Source organism: Taudactylus pleione, unplaced genomic scaffold, assembly GCF_031769625.1.
Source record: "Taudactylus pleione unplaced genomic scaffold, aTauple2 ptg000201l, whole genome shotgun sequence".
NCBI classification, from domain to species: domain Eukaryota; kingdom Metazoa; phylum Chordata; class Amphibia; order Anura; family Myobatrachidae; genus Taudactylus; species Taudactylus pleione.
The window spans coordinates 53628426-53640678 of NW_028284603.1; the positions used below are offsets into that span (position 1 = coordinate 53628426).

At 49.0% G+C, this 12253-nt stretch overlaps 1 protein-coding gene across 2 annotated transcripts in view; it reads right to left on the reverse strand.

Moving 5' to 3' along the window:
* Nucleotides 1–12253, reverse strand: part of ACOXL (acyl-CoA oxidase like) — a 549975-nt gene that overhangs the window by 391391 nt on the left and 146331 nt on the right. For both annotated transcript variants that reach the window (XM_088477381.1, XM_088477382.1), the window contains exons 6-7: nucleotides 7595–7709; nucleotides 6854–6940 (exon numbers count right to left, since the gene is read on the reverse strand). In XM_088477381.1, coding sequence (XP_088333507.1) covers nucleotides 6854–6940; nucleotides 7595–7709 — 202 coding nt within the window. The remainder of the gene's footprint in view (nucleotides 1–6853; nucleotides 6941–7594; nucleotides 7710–12253) is intronic.

Below are 12253 nucleotides of genomic sequence, written 5' to 3' on the forward strand. Positions count from 1 at the left end.
AGTCACGGTGCCAACACTGGGGATGTGGTGATGATATGCAGAAGTATGTTCCTGCCAAACAGAGTACATTTAGAGAGGCATAATAATGTATGTCTATTGACTATATCTGCATGTATATTTAAAGTATAGTAGCATTTAAAGCGAGAGTAACTGAGCGTAGAGGAAACACCTCCTAGGAAGCTGCAGAGCACTGCAGCTGATGCCATCTGATACAATACTGTCTAATTTGACAAATATACTGAAATTATGCAATTGTGAAAAAATATGAGATATGGTAAGAACTTACCCTATTATCTCTATTTCTACGAAGTCCATAGGGTTCCACAGGATACCTTGGGGTATAGGCGATGGCGGCAGCCATCGGGCACCACAGAGTTAAAGCTTTCAGCCTCCCAGGATGCACTGGGGTCCCTCTACTATACCCCGCCCCCGAGCCAAGGCAAATCAGTTACGTAACAAGCCATTGGCCAGAGGAGGAGAAGAAAGAGAGAGACGAAAGTCTGGAACACTATACCTCTACTATACCCCGCCCCCGAGCCAAGGCAAATCAGTTACGTAACAAGCCATTGGCCAGAGGAGGAGAAGAAAGAGAGAGACGAAAGTCTGGAACACACAAGAATCACATTCTCACCAGAAGGAGATGGAAAAAACGGTGACCAGATCAAAGCCCATCTGCAGTACAGGTGCGACAGGGCGGGAGTCCTGTGGAACCCTATGGACTTCGTAGAAATAGAGATAACAAGGGTAAGTTCTTACCATATCTCATATTTTCTACTTCAGGGTCCATAGGGTATCCACAGGATACCTTGGGGATGTCCCAAAGCAGTATCCTTTAAGGGTGGGGACGCTCCTGTGCTGAAAGGAGAATCCGCTGCCCAAAGGAAGCATCCTGAGGCGAAGGTATCAAATGCATAATACCTCACAAAGGTATGGACAGAAGACCACGTGGCTGCCTTGCAAAGCTGAACTGCAGAGGCACCACGGAGACGCGGCCCACGAAGGACCCACAGACCGAGTTGAATGAGTTTTAACAGACAATGGTACAGGAAGGCCCTCATGTATGTAAGCCTCAGAAATCGCCATGCGAATCCATCCTGCCAAAGTTTGCTTAGTGGCATGCCAACCCTTCTTACGGAAACCATAGAGGACAAACAAGGAGTCTGACTTCCGAAATGAATTGGTACGGTCAACATAAATCCTTAGAGCCCGTACCACAGCCCAGTGGTTCAAATAGCGGTCCTTGGAGAGCCCTCAGGACCACAAATAAATCCCAAGGAGCCACTGGTGGAACAAAAGGAGGCTGAATGCGAAGTACATATTGCATAGAGGTGCGGACATCAGGAAGAGTAGCAATCCTACGCTGAAACCACACTGAGAGGGCAGAAACCTGCACCTTCAGGGAAGCAAGGCGAAGACCGTGATCTAAGCCCGCCTGTAGGAAAGCCAAAACCCTGGATATCCTAAACACCTGAGGATCATAGCCTCCAGAGCGACACCATTCAAAGAAAGTATGCCACACCCTGTGGTAAATTCTTGCAGAAGCCGGCTTCCGAGGTCTGAGCATGGTGTTAACTACAGAGCTGGAAAAACCCTGGACCTTAAGAGGGCAGTCTCAACAGCCATGCCATCAAAGACAGACAACCCAGGTCCGGGTAATGGCAAGGACCTTGAGACAACAGATCCAGACGTTGAGGCAACAGCAGCGGAGTGTCTATGGAGAGACTCCGAAGATCTGAGTACCAGTAATGTCTGGGCCACGCTGTAGCTATCAGTAGGAGCGTGCCGCCTTCTTGAATTTTCGTAGTACTCGAGGAAGAAGGGAGAACAGTGGGAAGAGGTATGCAAACTGGAAGGTCCACCGGACCGACAGAGCGTCTACCAGAAGAGCCTCCGCGTTTCTTGTTCTTGACCCGTACACCGGCAGTTTGTTGTTGTGTCGGGAGGTCATGAGGTCTATCTCTGGAAGGCCCCACTTGTTCACCAGTTTCTGAAACACCTGCTGGTGAAGAGACCATTTCCCTGGATGCACGTCTTGACGGCTGAGAAAGTTTGCTTCCCAGTTGAGGACTCCTGGTATGAACACTACCGAGATGGCAGGGAGATTGCCTTCCGCCCAAGCCAGAATGCAGGACACCTCTGTCAGTGCCGCCTGACTTCGGGTTCCTCCTTGGAGGTTTATGTAAGCCACCGTGGTGGCATTGTCCGACCGTACCTGCACAGGTTTTCCGTGGAAAACATGCCTTGCCTGCTGGAGAGCTTTGAATACTGCCCGAAGTTCCAAGATGTTTATTGGAAGTGCAGATTCTGCTGGTGTCCACCTTCCCTGGAACAAGTGTGGACCTGTCACTGCTCCCCAGCCTCGGAGACTGGCGTCCATCGTCAGAAGGACCCAGTCCGCAATCCAAAAGGGCCGCCCCTTGTTTAGGTGAGCCTTCTGCATCCACCAGGCCAGAGACAGACGTACCTCTGGGGAGAGCACTATTGTCTGTGTCTTTATCCGATGGGGCAGCCCCTTCCATCTGGAGAGGATCAATTTCTGCAGAGGTCTGGAGTGAAATTGGGCATACTCCACCATATCGAACATCGACACCATGGAACCCAGAAACCTCATTGCCGAGTGAATAGACACTCGGCGACTCTGCAGGCAACTGCGTACCTTTGCCTGTAATGCAGAGATCTTTTACTCCATCACAAAGATCCTCTGATGTTGGGAGTCCAACAGGGCTCTGAGATGGAGCATCCTCTGTGAGGGAACCAGAGAGGACTTCTTCCAGTTTATCAGCCAGCCGTGATTCTGCAACACAGATATTGTCAGTTGCAGATGGCACTGAAGCATTTCTGGAGACCCTGCCAACAACAGCATGTCGTCCAGATAGGGTAACAAGCGAACCCCCTGCATACACAGGTGGGCTGCCATGACTGCCATAACTTTGGTAAACACTCGAGTCGCTGTGGCCAGACCAAAGGGCAGTGCCTGAAGCTGGAAATGTTGATCGACCACTACAAACCTGAGGAAACGCTGGTGTGCTGAGAAAATGGGGATATGCAAGTAAGCATTCTGAATATCCAGCGACACCATAATTCCCCAGGCTCTATTGCCAAAATGATGGAACGCAGGGTCTCCATCCTGAACCGAGGAACCCTCAAGAACTTGTTGAGGGACTTGAGGTTGAGGATGGGCCGGTAAGACCCATTGGGTTTCTGTACCAGAAAGAGATTGGAGTAATACACTGTTCCCCTCTGGGGCAATGGAACAGGCACTATAACTCCAGCCTGGAGCATAGAGTGCAACACTTTCCGGAATTCCAGGGCTTTGTCTTGATCTGACGAAGGTCTGTGGTGAAAAACCTGCTGGGAGGCCTTCACCGGAAAGAGAGGGCGTACCCCCGAGTGACCACTTCTCTTACCCAAGTATCCGTGGTGGTCAGACACCAGCACTGGGCGAACTGAAGAAGTCGGCCTCCCACTCTGGGGTCCCCCAAGGGGAGGCCCGTCCCATCAGGCTGAAGGCTTATCGTCCGACTTGGGAGTAGGACGTCTTGTACTCCAAGCCTGCTTCTTTGGCTTGGCAGATTTCTTGGCCCCTGATTGTCTCAGAAAGGACTGTATTTTGGACTTAACCTGGGCCCTATAGGGCCGAAAGGACGAAGTCCCAGACCCTGATGGGACTGTAGCCGATGGCAGACACGCAGATTTAGCTGCTGCCAGTGTGGCCACAATTTTGTCCAGATCAGGGCCAAACAGGACCTGTCCATTAAAAGGCAAGCATTCCAAACCCTTTTTGGAATCAGCATCTGCTTTCCAGAGCGCAACCACAGAGAGCGGCGAGACGCTACTGCTGCCGAGGAGATTCTGGAAGTGAGGAGACCTATATCTAAAGCTGCCTCATTAATGTACGTGGCTGAGTCTCTGAGAATGGCCACTAACTCCACCTGCTCAGCTGAAGAGTCAGTGTCCAGAGACGCCTCCAGATTATCTGCCCAGCGCTCCATGGCTCTGGCCACCCACCACACGGCCATAGCCCGTCTGGAAGCCCCTCCAGCAAGAGAATAAATGGATTTCAGGCATATTTCCACCTTGCGATCCGTAACATCCTTCAAGGAGGACATATAGGCCATGTGCAATGTTGCACTCCTCACTAGGCTTGTGACATGAGAATCCACCTATGGAGGGGTTTCCCATTTGGAAAAATAATTATCCGCAAAGGGGTATACAAAGGCCAAGCGTTTTTGAGGCTGGAACCGTTTACCGGGATTTTTCCATGCCTCCTCTAAATGATCCACTAACTGACTAGAAATACAGTGGCATCTCCCTTAACATCCTTAAATAAGGCATATTTGCATTTGGCCACGGGGGGATACTCATCTTCAATAACCAAGGCCGCACGGACTGCACGTATAAGGCCAGGTATATAGACTTTAGACTTAGACTCCTTAGTACGAAGGGGCTCTCGGTCTGAAAAGTAAAAAATCTCACCGTCATCAGACGTCATGTCATCCTCATCATACTGAACCATCTGAGACACTAAAGGTCGCTTAGAAGGCCGCAACGGTAACTCCCCTTGTAAAACATCTGTCAGGTGCTGTACCGTATTGGAGAATGAATTCACCCACACAGGCTCCTGCGAGACCTGAGGGGGCGAAAACGGGAGACACTGGAGTACCATGAACTGCCTGGGGAATCCCTGCATGGGTGATGAGACCACCGCCTGCTGCGATAACCCCGTCTGGGGAAAAGCAAGGGGCGTTGCTAGCTGGCCCACAAGGGTTGTAAGTGCCTTAGCAAAACAAGCCCAGGGCGGTTCCTGCACAGGTGCAGTGACAGAAATCGGGCGTAATATGAGATAACATGCCCTACATAATCCCTCAGCGTTCCCATCACCCTCCGCTAATGGTACAGTACATGTGGTACACTTTAGCTGAAGAGGAAAGTCACGTTCACTCTCAGACATGATGAGTGTAAACGGAGCATATGTGACTCCCCACACAGAAAAATACTTTTACTGTGAGGCAATAAACACCCTGCAACACCGCACCGCAAGGGCTTTAGCACAGGAAGAAAAGGGATAGTAAAATGGCTGACAGTCAGAAGTGAAAGTACAGGCAGACAGCGCTAGCATTCGTCACATACAATGCAGAAATAAATCCCTGCACTACCAGCACTATGATCAACTACACAGACACAGAGCCTGGTAGGAAACAGTGCTGCATACTCTGACCTTATCGGAGGAGAGGTATGTGGGGGGACCAGGATCGTGATGCTCCCTGTATCAAGCGTCCAGCAGCGTTTGCACACTCCTTAAAAATGGGTGCCAAGGAGCTGGGAGGACGCGGGTCCGGGGGAGGTGCGCTCACACAGGCAGCAAGACCGCAATGGAGAGGCACTGTGCAGCTGGGGAGGCGCCGGCTGTTTAGACAGAGAAGGCGCGCTCCCCTGGCATGCTATTAACCCCTGGGACGTTGGAGCGTATCCTCACTGCTACAGCCCGCTGTCCCTGGTGGTGGTCTAGTGGAAGGCGCAGGATCAGTACCTGGACCCACGCGCAGCCTGTCCCCAGGGAGCCTCCTGCCTGCGGACAACATGGACTGTGAATCGGCGGGTACCCTCCGCGGGAACCCGCCGCTTACCTGAAATCCCCTTGCATTCGGCCACAGTCCGGGTATTCCTGGGTCCCCGCTAGCTGGTACCCCGGAGACCCAACAGCATCCCCGGATCGGGTCCGGCGGGGTGAAGGAGCGACAGCATAGACGTCTGTAATGACTGTCTATGCTGTGCAGCTCATCTTGTGCTGCCAAAGCTTGAAAAGAACTTCAGGGGCATTACAGCCCCCCTCTGCATATGGTGATCCGACTCCGAGCCGGGCACCTACGAAACCGATTTCCCTTGGCTCGGGGGCGGGGTATAGGAAAGGGACCCCAGTGCATCCTGGGAGGCTGACAACTTTAACTCTGTGGTGCCTGATGTCTGCCGCCATCACCTATACCCCAAGTTACTGTTTCCTGTGGATACCCTATGGACCCTGAAGTAGAAAAATAAAATTTTATATATAAAATTACTACGAATGAATTAGTATTGATATTTTGAGATAAAGCTATGATTGTCTTCTGCACAGAAGACTTCTTGTGTACAACCGTTTGTCAAAATTAAGAGAGCAAATAGTGTGCATATCGCTGCAGAACAAATCCATATACAATATCACACATCTCTCCTGCATGCTGTTGCACACTAAATTACCCAATTGCAACCAAGTTTTCACAAAAAAAAATCTACACTTGAAAATAATAATCATTTTTTTTTAAATTTTCACTGTCTCGTTTTAAACATTAACCATGGGTAAGAATATATCTGCCAAACAAGGCCTACCATTGTTAAAACGAAGAAACTTACTGAATTAATTGTGGGATTCTCTTTTTTTATTTGATACAATATGGGTAGATGTGGGCTCTAGTTCCCTCCATGCGTGGATTTTTTGTCTTTTTGTGTGTGCTGTTTAAGTCATTGGGCCTGATTCATCTTGGGTCACAACTGCTAATGAAATTGCCAATACGCACGCAGTTCCACTATGAAAGTATGCTAATCCATTGCGATCGCTATGCCGCCGCAACACTACGTAAGGACACTCACTTTACCTTACACACATCCGTAATGTTTAGCAAAACTGTAAAACCATTGACCATTGGACTCACACGCACACTTGCACAAGCTCTGACCTTACTCAGAAATTACTAACTTCAGCGCACGCTATCAGGCCTCAGGCTGCGTAGGGCCTCGCAGTGGAAAATTAATTAATGCAAGCCCCTGGTACGCCTGCGTTTTGTATCATGTATTTGATTTAATAAAAAATTGCCTCTACCTTCTTTATACATCATATCCACTGCTCCTACCCCTGGATAAATATTTCCATTTCGGTCACGTATAGGGACAATGAAGCAGTGTGGACCTAGAGGAAATCACAAGTGAAGGTTAGCATTAGCGAAATAAACTTGTTACCCATTACATTTTACAAAGCAATGTGATGTCATTTATGTGACAGAACAGAGCAATTATGCACATGCACAGTGGTACAGATATAACCTGGCATTATCTTCTCTTTAAACATAGGAAAATACTGTATGTAAGGTGCCCATGCAACCTGATCACTATTTACAAGTTGCTGCCTTGACATAGCCACGTTTGGCATCTTTCCGCACTATATGGAAGTATCACGGACTTAGTTTTGGACTGGGGCATAAAGAGCCCACCAGGAAAATGCACTGATAAGGGCCCATGCTTAAGGGGGGTGGTCATCCCCCAGAGCGGGTGTGGCCAGCCACCAGAGTTGCTTAGGCAAATATTGGTGAAGTTTCTATAGAAAAAAAACAAGAACCAATGTATTTCATTGGTCCTGCTCCACCAGGTAACTGACCCTCCAATAAAGTAACAATGTACAATTGAGTGCACAGTCTGCTACATGACCTTTAGAGGAGGTTGTGAGGCTCGCAGGCAGTGGGGCACACTGGGGATTTCCCCTGTAACGCTGTGGACCAGTCCGACCCTGCTGGGATTAGATCTGCAGGAAGTTAATGATGTACTGAGAATGATTACTAACACACACCTTGAGACTTTCCATGTATGATGAGTTGTGCAAATACAGCGGCATAATTTCCCTTCATTGCATTGCCAATATACATCTTCTCTGCATTTTCACAAGGGGTGTTGATGATGAACTCCTTAAGAGACAAAAAAAATAGAAAACATTGGTTTGGAAGAGACAGACAGTGGGAGATAATATGAGGGAGAGGGAGATAATATGAGAGAGGGAGAGGGAAAGAGAGAAAGAGAGGGAGAGAGAGAGAGAGAGTATGAGGGGGAGAGAGAGAGAATATGAGGGGGAGAGAGAGAGAATATGATAAAGGCACAGGTATAAGAGAAAAGGAGAGAGAGAGAGAATATGAGGGGGAGAGAGAGAGAGAATATGAGAGAGAGAGAGAGAGAGAGAGAGAGAGAGAATATGAGGGGGAGAGAGAGAATATGATAAAGGCACAGGTATGAGAGAAACATAAGAAAGAGATGAATATAGGAGAAAGATAATCAATGTAAGAGAAAATAAATACAGGAGAGAATGAATACAGGACAGATAGAGAAAGGATAGAGGTTACATTATGAATATAAGATAGAGAGAGGGAATGAATATGAGAGAAATATGCAAGAATGAGAGACAATGACTGCAAGAGACAGGGATTGAATACAAGAGAGACTGAATATAATAGAGAGATAGAGAGGAAGAGGGAAAATGGATATGAAGAGAGATTTACTGGAAAAAATGCAGAGGAACAGCCAATTTGTGAAGCAACTAGAAGCTGAGTACCTGGCACACCTTTCTCCCTACTGTGTATGATATATGGCATAAGTGGACATTTGTTTCCTTACACCTGTATATAAATACTCACATTTATGAGGTGTTCTAGACATGCAAATATTATATTTTACCATCATGTAAAATGATACAATGATAGGCATAGACAATGTTATTTCCTGTGCGGCTCTCTGCATCGCCTCCATTTGACCATGATGTAATGGTGCAAAAATAAACATCGCACCTCAAAATACTGCTTACTAAAACATCGGAACTTCCCACTTATTTACAACTTTTCCTTTTTCATTTATAACAATAATTACTTAGGACTTTATGTATTAACAAACTCAAGGCAGTAAAAGACAACAGGGTTACACTTAGCTTAAGTGTCATGTTTTATATATACATTTTGATCTTCTATTTATATTATTATTAGTGCCCCTATAGATTAGCTTCCACTATGAAATACTACTAACAGGACCGGTTCTAGGGGCGGGCTAACCGGGCCGTCGCCCGGAGCGCCGACCCCTGGAGGGCGCCACTGAGTCCCCATATTAAAAAAAAGGTCTCTGTCTTTATTTATTGCCGGGCAGTGCTGAGTCCTGAGCGCTCAGCTCAGATGCTACCCGACTGTGCGCGGCGCTGCCGCCGCGTGACGTCAGAGGTCACGCAGCGTCGCGAAGTGCATCCCAACGCCGACCGTCCTCCTCCTTCAGCCACCCCGCAGCAATCTTAAGCGGATGAGGACGGAGCGGAGCGGCTTGGCTGTGGGGGTTAGTGTGGTGTTAGACAGCCAGCCCGGCCCCTGTGACAAGAAAAAAAGAAGTGCCAGCGCCAAATGTTCGGGAAGAGGGAAGGAGCCCTGCTGCGGCACCCCCAGGAAGCCTTGCTGCTACAAGCCTGCACCCCAACAAAGAGACTGAATGTCAGTCTTGCTGATAAGACAGTGGGTGCCTGTGCCTGCTGGAGCACCCCTTGCTGCCTGGCTGCTGGTTGGAGAAGACTGGTCTGGAGTGTACTGGAGAGTTATACATGCAGTACTGGCCTGGGTGAGTCTCCTCTCTGAGGATGATGTACATTTTATTTGCAAATTCATCTGTGCTGTGCTATGGTGTTGGGGGGGAGGGGGGGGCTGGGGCCAGGGTTGGCCATAAATATTTTTATCTTTCATCCACTAGGGGGCACTGGAGGTGCTTACGCTGGGGTATAGAGGCGTGGATAACTGGAGCTGGCACTTTAAAATAATCTAGAAGTGTGAAGCTCCTCCCCCTCTATGCCCCATCAGCCCTCAGTTTAGAAAGTGTGCCTCTAGGAGCTGGTCATATTATGCTGTGGTCCAGCAAATACATTTATTTTATTTTATTTTTTTATTTAAAAAAATCTTTTAAACTCCTATAGGTACCTTTCGCCACCTATCTAAAAGGTGGGGTCCGGGTACCTGGCGCCCTGGTGTTTTAGCAAACACCAGGAAGGAGTGCGCAGGGCTCATTCTAAAAGAGCTCCTGACAGCTCCTTACCGCCACAGCAGGTCTTCACACAAGAAGAGAAGACTGCTGACCTGCAGAGAGAGAGAGACTACAGGGGACACGCAGTGAGTAACATGCTGCGCATCCCCCAGCTCCTGCCCCGCTGCCCGGCGCTGACACAGCATGCTGCGCTGTGTTAGTGTGTGAATAGCACAGTTAAACAGCGCTACACCTGTGCGCTGTGTAAGGGAAGCCCGCTGTCTGCGCTGCCCTGCGCTGTCTAAGGGAAGCTGTGTGTAAACAGCGCTACACGTGGCGCCCTGCTTCTTCCCTCTCCCCGCTGATACATGCGGGTAGCGTGGAGGGGAGGGGGGGTATGGGCCACATAGCACCCATAATGGAGTCCATAGGGCATGAAGAGGGGGCGGAGCCTAATCAGCGCGGGCTCTCTCTCCACTATACACGGCAAGCGGCTATAGATAACAGCGTGGCTGCCGTTTGTTAACTGTTTCATGCCTGTATCTCTCCCTTATACAGGAAGAGTGCAGCAGAACTGAAGGCTGGATTCTTTTGCTCCCCATTCCTGGCTACAAAGCTACAAGTTAAGCACAGAAGGCTCTGGTACAGAAGCTGTGCATAATACACTGGGGGTGCAGGGAATCTGATCTGTGGGAAGGGAGTGGGGTGTATCTCCTCCTCTGTGTCCCAAGCCAGCCTTCTGTTTTTCTTTACTTCTGTATATACTCTGTCCCTCTGTGTGTGGTGACTGTGTGTATCCATGTCAAACAGAACAAATGCGTCTTAAAGATGTTTGTTTGTTCTAGGTGTAACAACAAACTATCCAAGCCGCATGCTGCTGGGTCCACGTTATGTGATGCTTGTATAGCAATTGATCCACCTATGGCTATTATTGCCTCACCTGCGCCTCCATGGGCCGCTGACATGGTAGGAGTAATGACGGATTTAACGTCTGAGTTAGCTGAGGCACGTAAGTCTCAGCCTCCCTGGGTTGCTGGGCTAACCAAGTCTCTTGACACCCTGGTTATGGGTACAGCTGTGTCCGCACCCTCCACTTCCTTACAGGGACCGACACAAAAGCATCCTTTATCGGCTGTTCTTCAGTCAGAAGAGTCTGACGAGGAATTCCTCGCTACGAAGAGGAAGGGGAATTGGAGGAAGCATTACAGCATTACAGGACGATACGACTCTAGAGATAGAGTCCACCTCTCCTGGGTTGGAATCTCTAATTTTGGCGATCAGAAAAATTCTTAAATTACCTGAGGATGTTATTCCTGTGAATTATTTCATGAACAACCAAAGAGCTCGGCGTTTTTTTCCGTTCTCACTGCATCTTCAACAACAGCTCTCAGTGGCCTGGAAACAACCGGATAAACAGTTCTAAATTCCACGTCGGTTTCCTTCTAGCTACCCTTTTTCATCATCCATGATGGAGAAGTGGGAAACGCCACCTCCAGTAGATGCGTCCGTCTCCCGTCTCTCTAAGAAAACAGCACTCCCAGTAAATTGGAGACAACGCTAAGATCTGTTTATACCGCAGCGGGTGCTCAGCTTAGGCCCACCCTTGTTACTGCTTGGGTTAACAAGGTGGTGGTTTGCTGGGCTGACCAGTTGATTACAGGTTTGGACTCTGGTACTTCCAGAGCAGAGTTACGCCTACTAGCAGAACACATCCGTGAGTCTGCAGTTTACCTGGGAGAAGCGTCAAAAGATATTAGTCAGATTAGTGCTCGCATATCTGCTTCTGCTATTTTGGGCCGCAGAGGCCTCTGGTTGTGCGCCTGGCATGCGGACGCAGAATCCAGGAGTGCAGTGGAGGGTTTACCATTCAATGGCGACATGCTGTTTGGCCCGGAATTAGACAAATGGATATCCCAGGCTACAGCGGTAAGTCTTTCTTCCTCCCGTCAACTGCACCGGCTCCCAGCAGAGCTTACACTGGACCTTCGTTTCATTCCTTTCGTGCGCCACATTCCTTTTGTGGGAGAGCCAGAGGGGCTCCCTCCCAAGCAAGAGGCGACAGAGGTAGAGGCCGCCCACACACGGTTGCACGTAGACAGGAGACTAAGCCAGCTGAGAAACAGGTGGCATGACGGTCTTCCGTCCCACCTGGGACCACCTACAGTGGGAGCCCGCCTGCAAAGATTTCAACAAGTTTGGAACCAGACGTCTCCAATACCGTGGATCCGCAGAGTAATTTCCCTGGGGTACCGAATAGACTTCGAGGTCCCCCCTCCACCTCGGTTCTTCATTACAAGTCTGCCAATACCTGCAGACAAGGCCAGGGTTCTACAGGAGGCTATCCAGTCTCTAGTAGTATTATCTGTGCTAGTTCCGGTTCCAGAACATCAACGAGGTATGGGGTTTTACTCGAACCTGTTTGCAGTACCCAAACTGGATGGATCGGTCAGGCCAAAGTCATTGAACCTGTATC